Source organism: Rattus norvegicus, chromosome 3 (genome assembly GCF_021556685.1).
Source record: "Rattus norvegicus strain SHRSP/BbbUtx chromosome 3, alternate assembly SHRSP_T2T, whole genome shotgun sequence".
Taxonomy (NCBI): Eukaryota; Metazoa; Chordata; class Mammalia; order Rodentia; family Muridae; genus Rattus; species Rattus norvegicus.
In genome coordinates, this window is record NC_141536.1 from 99137801 (window position 1) to 99158829 (window position 21029).

At 41.9% G+C, this 21029-nt stretch overlaps 1 protein-coding gene across 3 annotated transcripts in view; it reads right to left on the reverse strand.

The window, feature by feature from the left end:
- Positions 1-21029, reverse strand: part of Ryr3 (ryanodine receptor 3) — a 553860-nt gene that overhangs the window by 238299 nt on the left and 294532 nt on the right. For all 3 annotated transcript variants that reach the window (XR_015684544.1, XR_015684543.1, XM_087655160.1), the window contains exons 20-21: positions 5769-5985; positions 801-905 (exon numbers count right to left, since the gene is read on the reverse strand). Coding sequence is in view for 1 of the 3 variants with exons in the window: in XM_087655160.1 (XP_087511286.1) it covers positions 801-905; positions 5769-5985 (322 nt within the window). In the remaining 2 variants the exon portion in view is untranslated. The remainder of the gene's footprint in view (positions 1-800; positions 906-5768; positions 5986-21029) is intronic.

The window sequence follows — 21029 nt, forward strand, 5'->3', positions numbered from 1 at the left end:
GAGGGCAGAGAGCCCCACCTAGCTGAAGTGAACCGTCCAATGAAGTAGGAAATAGTGATAAAGTATTTGTAAGAATGACTGCAATTTAAAATTACCGTTGTGTTGATTTCTATGAAGGACAGACTTCAAGAACATACTGCAGAAAGGTGATCATTCATAAGGACACCGTTTTTTTTTGTGGCAACTATGGACATATATATGTGTTAGAGTGCAGGGACCTCTTCAGTAACTAAGAGGAGTATGTATCACTAAAGAGTGTCGGGGTCACACGAAGCTGTAAAACTCACCTATCTTTCTGCTTCCAGAAGTGACCTTCTACAAATCACAGAGCAAGGTCATTTACACTCTCTCTGAAAAATGCTTTCTAGTGCAAGAGACTCCCTAACCCCCTCCGGTCCACATTAATCTTAGTGATACATCTGAAAGCCCTGTTAAACAACTTCTGATTCAAAATAATGAATCAGCCAGCTACCAGCACCCGCTCAGAGACTGCTTTTTTCTGAAGTGAGAGAAATATGAGCGGTGTAGAGGAACAAGGTATCCACAGTCTTTTAACAAAAGAAACCAGAGTTAGGAGGTAAGATGGGACATGGGTTCCCAGTGTGCAGCTGGAGAGTTGGTCTCTTCAGTGCTGACTGCAGAGGGACTGAAGACTGGGCTGAATACTGCAAAGGTTAGATAGATTGGAGGAAGGAGAGCGTTTGGGTGTTGTTTCATTCCCATTCTCAATCAAAGAGAATTCAAGGAACCCTTCTTCCCAATATGGCGATCCACCCGGCACTGGCCATTGAAGCACATACTTTGCCAAAAGTCCAGCCGAGTTCTATTTTATTCATTCCCCAAAGCTCATGGATATTCTCGGCCAGTCTGTCTCTGATCTTCTCTAGGTGAAGTGGCAAAACAACCTGAAGGAAAGGGAGCGAGAGAAAAGCCAGAGCTACAAGAATGAACTGGATCGAAGTCTTCAATGCCCCAGCTGAATTCACTGCCAACGAGGAGGGGCTGCACTGGTTAGAACTCAGTGCTTGGCCTGGGTCAGACCCTTCCAAACTTAAATTATTCCAGATGACTACTGAGTTTCTGCCCTCACACATCTGACCTGAACCCTCCTGAAGCACTCCAACACGTATTCCTTCCCATCCCAGAGTGGAAAGAGAGAATCAACTCTAGAAAGCTGTTCTCTGATCTCTACATGTACCCTGTAGCACAGGAATGTGCACATGTGCATAGCACACACATATACACAGACACACACCCAGAGACACACACAGACACACAAACTCACATACACACATTGATACATACCCACATATCCATACACACTCATACACATACATAGAGACACATACAGCATACACAAACTCTTCTCTCTCTCTCTCTCTCTCTCTCTCTCTCTCTCTCTCTCACACACACACACACACACACACACACACACACACACACACACACACACACACACACATACTCCATGCCATCCAAATACTTACTTAGTATACTCATTGCATTGGGGTAGCCTTTCCTGAAGAGCTGGTAACACTAAGGCTGTTTCTCTGCTTTCCTGGTACTTTGCTCCTCCTTTCACTCCATAGAGGCCATAAACTGAGGGCCCATTTTGTTTTTTCCTATTTTCTTTAATTTGTTGTCACTATTATTCTTTTCATGTCTATTGTTTGATAGTCCATAAAGAATGAGAGATCCAAATAAAAAAAGATTCTAACTTCCTTTGGTTCATGGAAGATGGCTAACATTGGACACATACTTGCTTGGTAGCTCTTAACAGGAGCTAGAACCCAGCTGCCTACCTCAGGCCAACCTTTGTGATTGGCTTTCTAACCCTAGCTCTATTACAGTGATTACTAGGGCTTCTATTACTATAACTCCATGTTCAAATTGTGGGGGGTTGATAGAGGGAGCTTGTGGAGAGAATATTTTACACCCTATGATATTCTCAAAGAATTAACAAAAATATAAACACATTTAAAACTCATTGTAATCTAATTATGAAAAAGTCACTTGGGAAAGTGGTATGATGTTTTTGATAAGGAGCACAATGGGGAGGTTATTAGCAGACAAGTTATAACTGCACATGGGTTTGTTGGTTAACTAAAGGCCATCTGTATAAACTAAGTGTTGCATAGTTGATTGTAGCCCCAAAGTGGATTTTCAGGCTACAGGAACCAAAAAGCTTCATAGAAGAAAGAAAAATACACTTGCTGGGGACAGTAACCGCCCTAAATAAGTCTAAATCATAATCTCAGTGGTTTCAAAAGGTAACATGGGACAAAGCAGCGTAGGCTTGATAACTGTCCCCCGGGAGCCTCAGGCCCTGGGGTGACTGCTTGGAAATGGGCTCCTCTGTACCAGCACTCAGTAAGAGCCTGGAGCAGTCACAAGAAGGAATATGACTGGGATAATCATTAAATGCTCTAGCTAATAACTTTTAACCTACAAAGTATTCTATAATGTGCCCCAGGGAGGACTCTGAGCACCTTATCTTTAAGTTCTCCTATGACAATAACTTCACAGAATTATATTCTTAAAAATTACAAGGTATTCATGGTAATGAACCACATCTCTTCAAAGAGTTCACAGTGATAAACTATATCTCTTCAAAGAGAATTTTCTTATTGGTTACGAGCATTGCCTTTCTTACACAGCCCTGAGAACTCAGGTTTGTGTCTAGACATCGAAGCTCTCAGGACTCAATGATAATTATGATATGCAGCTCTTTTATTTCCAAATCTTTGATTCTGCATTACTTTATATATTTTTCTGGTTGCTCCAATAAAACATGGACAAAAAGCAAATTAAGTGAAAGTGGGTTTATTTCAGCTCACAGTTACGGTCCATCACAGCAGGCAAGGGGACCATCCATTGTTGCAGCAAAGTCAAACTGACAAGAGCTTGAGGGGGTGGCTGGTCATGGCAACCACACTCGGGAAGAAGGAGGTGAAGCTTATGCTCATCTAGCTTTCTCCTTTATGCAGCCTAGGGAATGGTGCTACCCTCTTTGCTGCTCCTTATCACCTTAATCTATTTAAGATAACTCACCACAGGCCAGAGGCTAACCTAAAATAGTAGCCCCTGATAGGACTGCCTAGAAGCATGTCTTCTAGGTGCTTCCTGACACTGTCAAGCTGGCAGTCAACACTCATCACCACACGTATGTTTGAAAAACTCTTCTTCCTGTTGGGTCAGGTACTTTCCTCCCACAGCACTTGTTACCCATCCTCTTGCAAGAAGGTCTTCGTAATTTCATGCTTCTGAAAGATTAGCAGGGCAGTCAGCCCAGAGGTATTTCTACTCACTGTCCTCTGTTACCTGCACTGGTTCAAACAGCTCTGTGCTCAATGAAAGATGTTCTGTCTCTGTCCCCAAAGCTTCCCATCTGTGAAGGGTCCAGAATATGAGCATATGTTACTGTGGAATCAGGGTTATTTTAAGAGGAAGATATCTGGGAAACAGCTGCTACAGAAAATGTTCTGTTCCCCTATCTTCTGAAATAAGAATCTAAGGACTTCTTCGCAGGGGAGACCGGCCATTGCCACTAGACACATGTCAGCCTCATACCCTAGACACACTGTCAAAAAACAGTCACATCTCCCACACTCTGAGGACCTACTGATTGTTCCTCAGAATCGTATTTTCCCTTTCCTTATTTCCTTCTTCACTTTCCTTCCTTCATAGTAAGGGAGTCTATAATCTCTAAAGTCTAAGCTTCTGTTCTTTGTCAACTCTTTGCTAATTAAAATGATTTTTTTCCTCTTTCTAACCTGTTAGCTCAAGCTTACACCCTGGGTTACAGAACTCAGGAGGGTAGAAGGCACGTTTTTCTTCTATAACATTTAGAACACACAGGAATCAGACTGATTCCTAGGATCTCTTGTAACTCACAAGCTCCTCAGCTTCCTAGCAGAGCCCTTCTTTACATCCCAGAGGTTGAATTATGAGTTGAAATGGGCAAGAAACACAGTTTTCCATTTTATAGAAAGTTAAAAACACTGACTACAGGAGGGACGACAGAGACTCATGGTCCATGCGCAAGGTGGATATGGTGGCATATAGCTACAATTCTGAACTTCGGAAGCTGAGGCAGGAGACTGCTAAGAGTTCAAGGTCAACCTTGGGTGCATAGTGAGAATAAGGCCAGCCAGGGCACCTGAATGTAATCAGGTCATATGAATGTCATGGAAAGGCATACTGGAGACACTTTATATGTGGAGAGGAGTCATTGTTATATATGCTGTTAACTGTAAGTGCTTTAGAGGCAAGGTCATTTTCATTAATCTCTATAGCAGTGGTTCTCAGTCTGTGGGCTATAACCCTTTTAGGGGTCAAACAACCCTTTCACAGGGTCTCTTGTTGGCCTAAAGCTCACCCATTAGGCTAGAATGGTTGAAAAAGGAACACCTTGGATAGTCTTTGGGGAAGTTCTTCATTTAGGAGGATAAAGGAACAGAATGCTTTCTGGTGGCAATGGTCAGTATCCCATGGAAATAAATGGTTGAATTCTTTGGGAAAATTCTTCACTTAGGAGGATAAGGAAACATAACACTTTCTATAGCACTTTCTACAGCCAATATCTTCCTTTTAAAATAACTTCTAAGAGCCACAGTAACATATGCTGATGTTCTGAACTCTTCACAGATAGGAAGTATATCAATATCCTACATATTAGATATCACATTATAATTCATAGCAGTAGCAAGATTATAGTTATGAGGTAGCAATGAAGATAATTCTGTGGTTAGGGGTCAGCACAACATGACCCTGTATTAAAGAGTCGCAGCATTAGGAAGGTTGAGAGCCATTGTTCTATAGCATCTAGAGCAATGATTTAAATGCCACTGGTGGGGTTGAGGAGAGGGATCAGTTGCTAACACTAACCAAATGGACTGATATTGATTCCCAAATCCATTTTAAAATGCTATGGCTCTAGTTTCTTGTAATCACAACACTGGTGAGGATCCATGGTGTTTCTTGTTTAGCCAATCTGCATAGTGGGTAAGCTTCAGGTCAAAGAGAGCCCCTGTCTCTAAGGTGATAGAAGGCTTTCCTGAGGATGACAGTCCTCTAGCCTACAACGCGTGCGCGCGCGCACACACACACACACACACACACACACACACACACACACACACACCATCCCCATATACCTGCACAAGCATATGTGTACATCAAAAAATTGGGACTGGTATGTAAAAACTGCTGAAAGCTTCTGCAAGTTCCTTATCATACCACACGAATGTGCCTCTGCCAGAATACAGATACTGGGAGGAACATTTGCTAAGCAGTCCATAGCATACAGTCCCCATATACCCTCTCTGTTTACTTCCACCAACTTGCCACCTCCATGTTCTTCCTTCTCCCAACTGTCCATACATGGGAGATTTGACATTGGCATTTGTCCCTCCTTTGTTTCTACTCCCAGTCCTTATCCATGCCATTGCTGTCATACCAGCCCCTCCCATGCTGTTAAATCACTGCCCAGTGTCCCTCTTCCTTTAAGCTTCATGAAAGGTCCAGATTGAATCCCATCTGTTCTCAGGCTCTTAGAAACATCCCACCCTAAAGGACATGCATACTGTTCATTCTGCATTTATTACATTTGACCTTTAAAAAAATAACTTATTTGCTTCTTATATATTAAATTTGGCTATGAATTCTCAGGGAATATTGGATATTTCCTTGCATCCATCAGTGCTTAACATTGGGCACAACATCAGTGTGCTCTCTGAGATTGCCTATCAATTGCAATTTGGACTTACCTGACTGGTATCTATGGGACATGGGATGAAAGAGGCTTGGGAGAGAAACTGAGTGGTACCCAACAGATCTCTAACACCATCAGCATCACGCTTATATTCTTTGACAGGCTCCAATCTCATCTTCTCCTTCGGAAGTAAGGCTTCATAGCAAGGGGCATAGCCAGAAGGAGGCAGGAACTTAAATTCCCCATGCCGACCACCCATCAGGAAGCGTACTCTGTCATGTCAAGACAGAAGAAAAAAGAGGTCAAAAAGTATCCTTCCTATCTCAAATAAATGAATATTAAAGGTTTTAGTCAAAATCATGCTGTTGGGAACTCATTGAACTCTGATTCAGCATAGCAAATATCCACATGTATGTAGATAACAGCACAGAGAACTGAGTGTCCAGGCACCATCCTCAAATGAACTTCAGTGAGACACATTCTTAAAAGTCTTATTACACATAAATCACTTGGTGGTCATCCGTACCTCAGTAGGTCATCACAACAGACATTACTATAAAATTGAGAACATAGCAAGATTCTGCTCTAAAAAAATCAGATTGAAACTTCACCATGGAAACATGTATTTTTACTTGAGATAAATTGCCCACATGCTAGTTAAAAATATAACAAAGGTACATAGATAAAATAGTAAATGCTGAATGTTCAGGCAAAATACGTAATACTAGAGATTTCAACACAGCGGAGGCTGGTTCCCAGAGCAGCCGTAGGAAGGCAGTGGTTGGAGGAGAGCAAAAAGGCAAAGAGTTGCTCCCTGGGGTATAACTGCCTCCCAAAGAGGCGCCATCTCTCTGTTGGCATGCAGGCCAGACAGTGTGGTCCACCCATTTTCTAAATCACAAACTCGATCCACTCATTCCATCCCCCTCCACACTGACACTTGGTCTAACAGCAATTTCTTTCTTTCTTTCTTTCTTTCTTTCTTTCTTTCTTTCTTTCTTTCTTTCTTTCTTTCTTTCTTTCTTATAAAATGATTTATTTTTATTTTATGCACATGGGTCTTTTGCCTGTATATCTGTGTGTCAGGTCCCCTGGAATTGGAGTTACAGACAGTTGTGAGCTGCCATGTGAGTGCTGGGAATTGAACCCAGGTCCTCTGGAGAAGCAGCCTGTGTTTTCACCTGCAGAGCTAACTATAAATGAAAAGTGAGCCTCTGGACGCTGCTACCACCGTGGTCCAAGTCATTCTCATTTCCCATAGAAGGAGAAAGGACTCTTTGGGGTTCATGGCAATAGTAAGCAGACATTAGTTAACATATAAACTAGTTCAAAAACATATAAAATAGTGCAATATTTTTATTCAGTATTGTGGATGAATTTCAGTTTCTCTGAGAGGAGCATGGGAAAAGACACTATTTGACTGTGGTGCTTTGTATGATTGTAGTCTAGTGACTACAAATTCAGCTTTCACAGATCAACTTCAATTACATAAAATAGAAGAAATAGACCACAGTTTAAGTAGTTAAAATGTAGTAAGATATATAGTCCTTGGAGGCTCACTACTAATCTCACACAGGAAAAATCAATATAAACATTGTGTTGGCATTCAACATTCATACACAACTTCCCTCTTCCCATTGAAAAACCATGGCCGAGCCTACACAGCTCACACCTGACTTTTCATTGGGGTGGGTTTAGTGACAGATTAACATAGCTAGTATTCCTAGTGTCACAGAGCAGGCTTTCTAGCAGATGAATAGGTTTAATCATCAGCTTAATCAGGGATATGTAAAATAACTCAGAGAAGGAAGTGGCTTCTAGGGATGGCATCAGAAACAGCCTCTTTGTGGAGAAGTCAATGAGTTGAAGATGGTAAGAGGGTCTTAATAGAGGGAAACATGCAAAGGCCCTAAGATAGGAAACTAGGCAGTGCTATGGTGAAGTCATTATTAACCTGAGGAAGGAGCGAAGAAATCTGAGGGATGGGGCTGCATAAAGCAGTCTGTATGCCCTGGCAAGGATTTTGGCTTTAGTCTAAGCAGGAAACTTGTCACGGAGTTTAAAGTGAGGAAAACAATACTCTTCTAGCACTCCTACACTTGTTGGTCTAGGGACCAAATAGAAAGCTCTTGAAATACTCATAGGGAAAGGAGGGTAGCTTGAATCAAGGTGATCTAAACAGCCAGATGCCAGTTTTGTTTGGCATTAGAATGGGTAGGAATTGCTGGTGTGTCAGGTGGATGCATAGAGGGGGGTGGTGTAAGTAGAAGAAGGTTATGATTAAGCAAAGCTCTCACGGCAGGACACTTTGAACCAGGCATCACTTCCTTTAATTGGAGCATTCTGGGAGGGGAGCCATGTAAGAAAGCCTCTGTGTTGGCTGCATAATTGCAATTGTGGAAATATCCCAATTATGAATCTGGAAGGGAAAAATCCCTCCGAGTGAGAAATGTTACTTTTTTCCCCTTCCCAGTAAGAACACATTATTGGAATGGCCTTTTATAAATTGCGGCTTTAAAATTAATTATAGAAATCACACAGAGCCTCCCACGTCCCCATTTTAAAGCAGTAAACAACAATAGTATAGTATTAGAACCACAATTGTCCCTGAGAGTGTGGTTAGATGAAGTGTTATGCAACAGGGCATGATTTATGTGTATTAAGAATACGAGCTATGACGTTAAAAAAAATGAGTCATTAGGCTGTAGTGTTACTAATTTCGTGAGCCTTCTGGAAATAATGACTAAACTACAGAATTATTTGTTGAGAATTTCCCAGTTCAGTTGAGTCTAATGGATTGCGTTATTGACATGCTGACAGTATAGAATAGAGGTGGATCTGTCTAAATGGAGAAATAATAAGCAAGTTATCCACCCTCCTCTCTCACCAAGGACCCATTCTATAAGATGTGCACTGGGCTGAGAGCCCAGGAGCAAAGAGTGTTGGTACTTACTACTCTGTGGATTACAGGAACACACAAATGGTCTGTGTGTGGATTTCTAGCTAGATTTAATTATTCATAAGCACTCTTGACAGTTACGTTTAGTTTGAAAATTTCTCTTGTGTTTTAAAATATGCTGGATAGATAACAAATCAAGACTGGTTGGCTTCTGTGTAGCATTTTAAAAGAACAATGCGTTCTGTTTTTATGCCCCCATTATTAAAACGAGAGTGATAATTTGGCTATAAATCGTTTCTCCCGTAATGGCCACAAGAATTGTAAAATGAAAAATTAACACAGGCAAAAAGGAGTGAGTGCTTATGGCTCACTGGGGCACTTATCTTCGGATATCATGTGTGCTGCTGCAGTGGGCAGAGGCAAGTGTGTGCACTGCTTCTGAACTCTTGCTGTGCCAGAGCCCCTGCGTCCCAGCTTGTGGGGCTGAACAGGCACAGGCCCCAGGCAAACCCTCCAACTGCTCCTTCTCTCACTGTTCAGGGGCAGCCTGACAGAGTTTGTGGGAAGGGAGCTAACAAACAGCCACCAGTGCTGGAGGATGGAAACATCTGTCCCAGTGCATCCAGACTGAGGTCAAGGGAAATGACTAGTAATAATAGGTTAAGTTTGAATAAAACAATTAGAAGAAAACAGAATACACTAACCTTGCTTTAACTATGGAATCTTTGTCTATTGTTTCGGAACTAGAAAACCCATTGAACCCATAACTTTGTGCATGGTAGGTAAGCCATACCCCTGGACTGAAGTACAATATTGATAGGGGTTCTCTACATTTTAATAGAGGTCCACAGTCAAACCCATGAATCCCAGATGCCCAGTATCTCTAGACTCTAGAGAGAAATCCTGGGTCAGTTCCATAGGTTATAGCAAAATAACTGTGAAGAAGTTTTATCAGCCTCAGATTACATCCATCTCCAGACTGCGGAGGGAAAAGACTCATGCAGAGAGCTGTGGAGGACCCAGAGGGTTTGTCCACCCATCTGAAGCTTCCTGATGGGGACTTCTCTGGTGTTCAGCAGGTAACAGAGCACAGCAGGGAAGAAACAGCTGTATAGTAGAGATTTGGCCTTACGGTCAGAGTCATTCCAGACTTAGTCCAGCCATTGAAAGGACAAACTCAGGCTCAGCAGAAGAATGTGCTAGCACCCTTCACCCAAGGACCTCTGACAAGAGAGATGAATGGTTGAACAGAGGTCAGAAGCCCAGGACTGGGAGAAATAGGTCAGGAGTGGGAGAACATGAGAGGAGGCATATAGGTATGGCTATTCCAAAGATCACAGAAGAAGAGTCCAACATGCAACTCACTAATAAATCAACAAAAGTAGTGAGAGAGGCAGAGGTTATAATGAATGCCCACCTAGTGGGACAGTGCCACATGACCACTCTACCAATTCCATTGTGCATCACATTTCCTAGATAGGTGTCTCTGGACTCAAGAGAGTTCTGAAATGAGAGCTGGCTTACCGGGTAGGGGCCCTTTCCTTGGAGTATAGCCCATACTCTCACTGTAGGGATAAATTGGGTGAGCTTTTGAAACTTCACTGGCTACAACTTTATATTTTATAAACAAACAGTTGAAGGATTTAAATCGTGGACCCAGGATTTTTATTCCTAACAGGAACAATAAAAGCTATAGTACCCACAAAAGAACTCATTTAGGGTCAGAAGACCAGAGCATGGTTTTCCATGGATAGAAATTGAAATTACATGTGCCTGTTTGTTTCTCTCAATAAATTCTTTATTGGACATTTAATCTTGACCTTATTTTAAAAATAACTCTGTTTCATTCACAACTGAAAACATAAAATTGAAACATAAATTTCTATTTTATAGGTGCTTCCCCTGCCTTCCAGTTTCCATCAAATTTCTCAGCTTCTACCAAGGATCTGTTAAGTAGAGAGTGCAAGAACTGTGTTCATTACAATGAGGTGTTTTGTTTTTCATCCACAGATTTCTCCCTACACTAACCAATTTTTAAAAACAGTTTTATAGGGATTTAAACTGTTTCAATATCCCACATCACTCCATTGAGAATGGCTAAGAAGAAATCAAAATAACAAGGATTTCTGGTGAGGATTTGGAAAAAGATGAACCCTTCTTCTCTGCCGGTGGGAACATGAATTGTGTAGTCAAATGGAATGAATCTGGAGATTTCTCAAAACTCTCAAAATAGACCCATGTGACCCAGATGTCCCACTTTGGGGTACATATCGAAAGGGCAGGAAGTCAGCTTGCCACAGAAATACCTGAACTTCTGCCATTATTGCTATACTATTAGAGATGCAACCTAGGGAAACTGCTGGTTATGGAAAATGTGCTGTACACACACACAGCGGGATTTTGTGCATTCACAGAGAAAACGATGAAATCATGACTTTCTAAGAAAGCAGATACATCTAGAAATTGTGGTAAGTGAAATAAGCCATACCAAGAAGGAAAAATATTGAACGCTTTCTCTTACACATGGAACCTAGATTTAAAACTGTGTGCGTATATATTATTGGGCTGGTTAGTGAAACTGGATCTGTATAACCACTAAAGCACTGTGCCCCTGAGGTTCTTCCTTGAACTCGGATATTAGGAGGATTTTTTTCTTTCTAAAGAATTTACAAAGATAAAATTTTCTTCCTCTCAGAGATAATAAGAAAGTGTTTTAGTCCTAGCCTCCTAGAGATAAAAAAGGGGGCTGGGGAGATTGTAGGGGAAGTTTTATTTGCCTGGAAAAATTTGAAAATGGAGGGAAATGATGGTGGAAGGCGCCACTAGCACGTTCAATCTCATCTTGGAGTTTTTTTGCTGCTAATTTGTAGAAGAAATGAGGATGCTTCTTGTCAGGTTTGAAAGACTTATCCATGAGCAAAAACACAGTCCAGATGAAGACAGACTTTGCCATGCTCAAAAATCTGCCGAGGTTTCTCTTTCACCATGCGACACTGTTGTCTCCCACAGCTATCTAGCAAGCATGGAGAGGCACTCTGCGCTTTCCAGATGTCTCAGTCTTGCAGCTCCTATTTAACCCTCCAAAGAGCTGGGGTAATGGTCCAAAGACACAAAGCATACATGAGAGGGGGTTGTTAGCAAGCTTTTGCTGACCTGAGTTTAATCTATAAGTCGTGATTCATAATTGCATCTTTAGCCTGTAATGCCAAGACTGGAGAACAATCTGAGTCATGGACTTCCTCACATTCAGTCTTACAGGCTTGCACGTGATGAAGCCCAGGGCAAGCCAGCCAGCATTCATCTTGCTCTCTGCAGCAGTATATTTACCTCAGCAATAATTTCCACAGCATTGACCACAGCAAGCTGTCGGTTATCTGAATTTTAGCCAACCCTGGTGGATACCAATGGAAATTAAACAGCAACTACAGACACCAACAGTTTTTGGATTTTTTTTTAATTATTAATTAGAAAGGTCTGCTAACAGTTATATAAGATGATTAAATAAATCAAAAGGGGGAATGTACAGCTGTAAAACATATTCTACTAAATAACTCAGTATTTTTTAGAACAAAAGAGCACCCCAAATTCACTATTTACTATGGCCTTTTGTATTATGCCATCTCGGTGATTCATGCCCTGGTTCTATTTACAGGTGAGGGGCAAGGATGATCTCATCTTTTAACAAAAGCTTCTTGGCATCAAAATAATTGACAATTTTGGATGAGTTCCATGGTACATATGCTCATCTTCAATTCTGGATTGTCACTACCACGTCACTGCACTAGTAACACGAGCCACAAACAGGCCACGCTGAGGAGAAAGCTAGAGCAGCACATTCATAACAGTTAGGGAGGGAAGCACGTATTGATTTGTGCATTTTGTCAGTAATTACTCATGCGGCCTTTGACTTCGCCATGGGTAAATCTAATTGAAAAAGATTTTTGCTCCTTTGCTCCTGTGCACTTGGCTTTTCCATGATTGCTGGCAGGGACATCCTAATCAGATGTAATTAACAACATAGTTTGCAATGATGCAAACAATTATTTGAAAAATTCAAGAGTATGACCTCATTAAAGATCACTGAGTAGAAGGTAATGGAATTGTGGGAGAGAAATCTAATTTAGAAACTACACACAAATTAAAAATGAGTATGAGACACATTTAGGAAGGATCCCGTGTTGGGAAATAAGATTCTCTTTCCAGGTGGCACACTGCCTTATTTCTCTCTTGGAGAAGTGCCAAATAACAAGTACATCTTTTATAATATGATGTGAAATGACAAGTTAAAAATTAATATATATACATATATACATATATATATTTAGCATGCTTATTTTCAGTAAAGTATTTTAATTAACCTAGAGTTAATATCCTGGCCTCTCTTTGCATAAATGAACTAAAGTGGTTCAAGAAGTGGCAGACATTAGTACAAAACTATACTTCACGAGTTGATGTAAAAGTAAATGTTGGTTTATTGAATCCATTCATCCATAATTAAATCAGCCAGCTGACTGCTCTCCAGTATAATGCCAGCACTAACCTGGAACGAAGAACCCTTCTGATGATGTATTGCAGAAACATGTACATGGAGGTAGTGTCTAACTCTCTGTGATCATACCCTGCCATGAGACCCAGAGACAGAAATTTCCTTGAGCCGATTGCATTCTCAGTGGTAGGTGCAACTGACATCAAGGCACTTGAATTGCTCTTCATCATGTGATCTACCCAGTTTCTATGAGCAAAAGCACCCAGATCCCAGCTCTAGGAGCCAGCACGTCTGGACTTTTCAAGATTGCTAAATTCTCTTAGTGAATGGCTCATTGTTTATCCTGTAATTTTACTTCTTTGTTTTTTTCTTCCTCTTTTTTCTTTTTATTGGGTATTTTTTTATTTACATTTCAAATGTTATCCCCTTTCCCAGTTTCCCCATGCATAAACCTCCTATCCTATTCCCCCTTCCTCTCCCTCTATGAGGGTATTCCCCTCCCTATCCATCCACCCCTTCCCGCCTCCTACACTGGGGGGTTCAGCCTTGGTAGGAGCAAGGGTTTCTCCTCCCATTGTGCCCAACAAGGTCATCCTCTGCTGTATATGCAGTTGGAGCCATGGTCTGTCCATGTGCACTCTTTGGATGATGGTTTAGTCCCTAGGAGCCCTGGTTGCTTGGTATTGTTGTTCTTATGGGGCTGCAAACTCCTTCAGCTCCTTCAGTCCTTTCTCTAACTCCTCCAATATGGACCTTGTTCTCAGTTCAATGGTTGACTGTGAGAATTTGCCTCTGTATTTGTCATGCTCTGGCAGAGCCTCTCAGAAGACAGCTATATTGGGCTCCTGTCAGCATGCACTTCTTGGCATCATATATATTGTCTGGGTTTGGTGGCTGTATATGGGCTGGATCCTCAGGTAGGGCAGTCTCTGGATGGCCTTTCCTTCAGTTTCTGCTTCAAACTTTGTCTCCGTATTTCCTTCTATGAATATTTTTGTTCCCCCTTCTAAGAAGGACTGAAGCGTCCACACTTTGGTCATCCTTCTTCTTGAGCTTCATGGTCTGTGTACTTCTCTGTTAACGGTGTGCTCTGAAGGCTACATGATCAGCTGACATGAAGAGAAGATGCTAGAAATTTCTTCTAAATATGAATGGCATTCATTGACCCATGCCTTTACCTCTACTGAAATTCATCATCAAGAGAACATTCCAAAGCAAGGTCCACCCAATCCAAATATAAGACCTATCCCATTGCTTCAAAGGACTCTGACGGATGAATAGTGACTGAGAATTACTGAATTAGGAGATGGCTCAGATGAGTGAAGTATGCAGCAAGCAAGCCTGATGACCTCAGTTCAGAGAGCTGAACCCAGTAAAAGCTGTTGAGGTAGCACAAGTATCTTTAATCCCAGCATGCCTCAACTGAGAGATAGAATGTAAGGATGGCGGATTCCATAAGTTCACAGACTAGCTGATCTAATGCACGCAGCCGCAACGAGCAAGACAGAACCTGTCTCAAACAAGGCGAGAGCTGAGGGCTGATACACACCTGATGTTGTCCTCTGACCTTTGTAGATGCATTCTGTCAGGCATGCTCTCACATTCACACACACGTGAGCATGCATGTCATACAGACACACACACACACACACACACACACAAATCACTATCACATATTTTGCAAAAGCAGATGCACTTTTCTTTAAGTGTGAACTACCCAGAAAAATCAATTAGCTTGCAGCAGATTGGAGGAGAGATCTCTGAAGATTTGAGTTTACACACGGAACATCTGTATCACAACCCCTCCTCCAAATGCCTAGGGATCATGGTGGAAGGGACTATGGAGAGATTACTAGAGCCAGAGGTGATGGTGACTACAGTGAGACAGTGCTGTATGCATAGGATGGAGCTCCTGTGTCACAGTGGCTGTGACTTTATGCATGGTCCCTCAGCAAGATGGGATGTGAGGTAAAGTCCCATTTCTAGCTAAAGAGTTATTCGAGATTGATGGTTGCTGGGAAAGAGAGTGTATGTTTTCTTCGAAAGCGTAACGCCTTGGGAGGTTACCCATCTTCTAGTAATGACTCTAGGCCCATGCACATACAGGCAGTAGCAAGTGGACTTTTAAAACAATACATACAACTAGGGAAGATAGAAATACATTATGTACATGTATGAAAAATCTAAACAATAAAATACCTTAACAAAAATATATCTATTAAAATATGTTTCATAACCCGCGGATCCCGGCCCGCAGCAGCTCTCTGCTCCCAGAGCCGGTGAGAGAGAGACCAAACCGCCTGGTCAGGTGGGCACTCCTGAGGCTGCAGAGCGGAAGAGACCACCAACACTGCTCACCCCTGCCCACATCCCTGGCCCAAGAGGAAACTGTATAAGGCCTCTGGGCTCCCGTGGGGGAGGGCCCAGGAGCGGCAGGACCCCTGCCAGAGACACCGCCGGACCCTGAAGGAAACAGACCGGATAAACAGCTCTCTGCACCCAAATCCCGTGGGAGGGAGAGCTAAACCTTCAGAGAGGCAGACAGGCCTGGGAAACCAGAAGAGACTGCTCCCTGCACACACATCTCGGACGCCAGAGGAAAAAGCCAAAGACCATCTGGAACCCTGGTGCACTGAAGCTCCCGGAAGGGGCGGCACAGGTCTTCCTGGTTTCTGCCGCTGCAGAGAGCCCCTGGGCAGCACCCCACGAGCGAACCTGAGCCTCGGGACCACAGGTAAGACCAAATTTTCTGCTGCAAGAAAGCTGCCTGGTGAGCTTGGGACACACGGAAGCAGAATTTCTCTAGGACCGGGCACGTTCTGTGTTTACCGGAAGTCCCACACCCGCGGATCCCGGCCCGCAGCAGCTCTCTGCTCCCAGACCCGGTGAGAGAGAGACCCAACCGCCTGGTCAGGTGGGCACTCCTGAGGCTGCAGAGCGGAAGAGACCACCAACACTGCTCACCCCTGCCCACATCCCTGGCCCAAGAGGAAACTGTATAAGGCCTCTGGGCTCCCGTGGGGGAGGGCCCAGGAGCGGCAGGACCCCTGCCAGAGACACCGCCGGACCCTGAAGGAAACAGACCGGATAAACAGTTCTCTGCACCCAAATCCCGTGGGAGGGAGAGCTAAACCTTCAGAGAGGCAGACAAGCCTGGGAAACCAGAAGAGACTGCTCCCTGCACACACATCTCGGACGCCAGAGGAAAAAGCCAAAGACCATCTGGAACCCTGTTGCACTGAAGCTCCCGGAAGGGGCGGCACAGGTCTTCATGGTTGCTGCCGCTGCAGAGAGCCCCTGGACAGCACCCCACGAGCAAACCTGAGCCTCGGGACCACAGGTAAGACCAAATTTTCTGCTGCAAGAAAGCTGCCTGGTGAACTCAAGACACAGGCCCACAGGAACAGCTGAAGACCTGTAGAGAGGAAAAACTACACGCCCGAAAGCAGAACACTCTGTCCCCATAACTGACTGAAAGAGAGGAAAACAGGTCTACAGCACTCCTGACACACAGGCTTATAGGACAGTCTAGCCACTGTCAGAAATAGCAGAACAAAGTAACACTAGAGATAATCTGATGGCGAGAGGCAAGCGCAGGAACCCAAGCAACAGAAACCAAGACTACATGCCATCATCGGAGCCCAATTCTCCCACCAAAACAAACATGGAATATCCAAACACAACAGAAAAGCAAGATCTAGTTTCAAAATCATATTTGATCATGATGCTGGAGGACTTCAAGAAAGACCTGAACACACTTAGGGAAGCACAGGAAAACATTAATAAACAAGTAAAAGCCTACAGAGAGGAATCGCAAAAATCCCTGAAAGAATTCCAGGAAAACACAATCAAACAGTTGAAGGAATTAAAAATGGAAATAGAAGCAATCAAGAAAGAACACATGGAAACAACCCTGGATATAGAAAACCAAAAGAAGAGACAAGGAGCTGTAGATACAAGCTTCACCAACAGAATACAAGAGATGGAAGAGAGAATCTCAGGAGCAGAAGATTCCATAGAAATCATTGACTCAACTGTCAAAGATAATGTAAAGTGGAAAAAGCTACTGGTCCAAAACATACAGGAAATCCAGGACTCAATGAGAAGATCAAACCTAAGGATAATAGGTATAGAAGAGAGTGAAGACTCCCAGCTCAAAGGACCAGTAAATATCTTCAACAAAATCATAGAAGAAAACTTCCCTAACCTAAAAAAAGAGATACCCATAGACATACAAGAAGCCTACAGAACTCCAAATAGATTGGACCAGAAAAGAAACACCTCCCGTCACATAGTTGTCAAAACACCAAACGCACAAAATAAAGAAAGAATATTAAAAGCAGTAAGGGAAAAAGGTCAAGTAATATATAAAGGGAGACCTATCAGAATCACACCAGACTTCTCGCCAGAAACTATGAAGGCCAGAAGATCCTGGACTGATGTTATACAGACCCTAAGAGAACACAAATGCCAGCCCAGATTACTGTATCCAGCAAAACTCTCAATTAACATTGATGGAGAAACCAAGATATTCCATGACAAAACCAAATTTACACAATATCTTTCTACAAATCCAGCACTACAAAGGATAATAAATGGTAAAGCCCAACATAAGGAGGCAAGCTATACCCTAGAAGAAGCAAGAAACTAATCATCTTGGCAACAAAACAAAGAGAATGAAAGCACACAAACATAACCTCACATCCAAATATGAATATAACGGGAAGCAATAATCACTATTCCTTAATATCTCTCAATATCAATGGCCTCAACTCCCCAATAAAAAGACATAGATTAACAAACTGGATACGCAACGAGGACCCTGCATTCTGCTGCCTACAGGAAACACACCTCAGAGACAAAGACAGACACTACCTCAGAGTGAAAGGCTGGAAAACAACTTTCCAAGCAAATGGTCAGAAGAAGCAAGCTGGAGTAGCCATTCTAATATCAAATAAAATCAATTTCCAACTAAAAGTCATCAAAAAAGATAAGGAAGGACACTTCATATTCATCAAAGGAAAAATCAACCAAGATGAACTCTCAATCCTAAATATCTATGCCCCAAATACAAGGGCACCTACATATGTAAAAGAAACCTTACTAAAGCTCAAAACACACATTGCACCTCACACAATAATAGTGGGAGATTTCAACACCCCACTCTCATCAATGGACAGATCATGGAAACAGAAATTAAACAGTGATGTAGACAGACTAAGAGAAGTCATGAGCCAAATGGACTTAACGGATATTTATAGAACATTCTATCCTAAAGCAAAAGGATATACCTTCTTCTCAGCTCCTCATGGTACTTTCTCCAAAATTGACCATATAATTGGTCAAAAAACGGGCCTCAACAGGTACAGAAAGATAGAAATAATCCCATGCGTGCTATCGGACCACCACGGCCTAAAACTGGTCTTCAATAACAATAAGGGAAGAATGCCCACATATACGTGGAAATTGAACAATGCTCTACTCAATGATAACCTGGTCAAGGAAGAAATAAAGAAAGAAATTAAAAACTTTTTAGAATTTAATGAAAATGAAGATACAACATACTCAAACTTATGGGACACAATGAAAGCTGTGCTAAGAGGAAAACTCATAGCGCTGAGTGCCTGCAGAAAGAAACAGGAAAGAGCATATGTCAGCAGCTTGACAGCACACCTAAAAGCTCTAGAACAAAAAGAAGCAAATACACCCAGGAGGAGTAGAAGGCAGGAAATAATCAAACTCAGAGCTGAAATCAACCAAGTAGAAACAAAAAGGACCATAGAAAGAATCAACAGAACCAAAAGTTGGTTCTTTGAGAAAATCAACAAGATAGATAAACCCTTAGCCAGACTAACGAGAGGACACAGAGAGTGTGTCCAAATTAACAAAATCAGAAATGAAAAGGGAGACATAACTACAGATTCGGAGGAAATTCAAAAAATCATCAGATCTTACTATAAAAACCTATATTCAACAAAATTTGAAAATCTTCAGGAAATGGACAATTTCCTAGACAGATACCAGGTATCGAAGTTAAATCAGGAACAGATAAACCAGTTAAACAACCCCATAACTCCTAAGGAAATAGAAGCAGTCATTAAAGGTCTCCCAACCAAAAAGAGCCCAGGTCCAGACGGGTTTAGTGCAGAATTCTATCAAACCTTCATAGAAGACCTCATACCAATATTATCCAAACTATTCCACAAAATTGAAACGGATGGAGCCCTACCGAATTCCTTCTACGAAGCCACAATTACTCTTATACCTAAACCACACAAAGACCCAACAAAGAAAGAGAACTTCAGACCAATTTCCCTTATGAATATCGACGCAAAAATACTCAATAAAATTCTGGCAAACCGAATTCAAGAGCACATCAAAACAATCATCCACCACGATCAAGTAGGCTTCATCCCAGGCATGCAGGGATGGTTTAGTATACGGAAAACCATCAACGTGATCCATTATATAAACAAACTGAAAGAACAGAACCACATGATCATTTCATTAGATGCTGAGAAAGCATTTGACAAAATTCAACACCCCTTCATGATAAAAGTCCTGGAAAGAATAGGAATTCAAGGCCCATACCTAAACATAGTAAAAGCCATATACAGCAAACCAGTTGCTAACATTAAACTAAATGGAGAGAAACTTGAAGCAATCCCACTAAAATCAGGGACTAGACAAGGCTGCCCACTCTCTCCCTACTTATTCAATATAGTTCTTGAAGTTCTAGCCAGAACAATCAGACAACAAAAGGAGATCAAAGGGATACAGATCGGAAAAGAAGAGGTCAAAATATCACTATTTGCAGATGACATGATAGTATATTTAAATGATCCCAAAAGTTCCACCAGAGAACTACTAAAGCTGATAAACAACTTCAGCAAAGTGGCTGGGTATAAAATTAACTCAAATAAATCAGTTGCCTTCCTCTGTACAAAAGAGAAACAAGCCGAGAAAGAAATTAGGGAAACGACACCCTTCATAATAGACCCAAATAATATAAAGTACCTCGGTGTGACTTTAACCAAGCAAGTAAAAGATCTGTACAATAAGAACTTCAAGACACTGAGGAAAGAAATTGAAGAAGACCTCAGAAGATGGAAAGATCTCCCATGCTCATGGATTGGCAGGATTAATATGGTAAAAATGGCCATTTTACCAAAAGCAATCTACAGATTCAATGCAATCCCCATCAAAATACCAATCCAATTCTTCAAAGAGTTAGACAGAACAATTTGCAAATTCATCTGGAATAACAAAAAACCCAGGATAGCTAAAGCTATCCTCAACAATAAAAGGACTTCAGGGGGAATCACTATCCCTGAACTCAAGCAGTATTACAGAGCAATAGTGATAAAAACTGCATGGTATTGGTACAGAGACAGACAGATAGACCAAAGGAATAGAATTGAAGACCCAGAAATGAACCCACACACCTATGGTCACTTGATTTTTGACAAAGGAGCCAAAACCATCCAATGGAAAAAAGATAGCATTTTCAGCAAATGGTGCTGGTTCAACTGGAGGGCAACATGTAGAAGAATGCAGATCGATCCATCCTTATCACCCTGTACAAAGCTTAAGTCCAAGTGGATCAAGGACCTCCACATCAAACCAGACACACTCAAACTAATAGAAGAAAAACTAGGGAAGCATCTGGAACACATGGGCACTGGAGAAAACTTCCTGAACAAAACACCAATGGCTTATGCTCTAAGATCAAGAATCGACAAATGGGATCTCATAAAACTGCAAAGCTTCTGTAAGGCAAAGGACACTGTGGTTAGGACAAAACGGCAACCAACAGATTGGGAAAAGATCTTTACCAATCCTACAACAGATAGAGGCCTTATTTCCAAAATATACAAAGAACTCAAGAAGTTAGACCGCAGGGAAACAAATAACCCTATTAAAAAATGGGG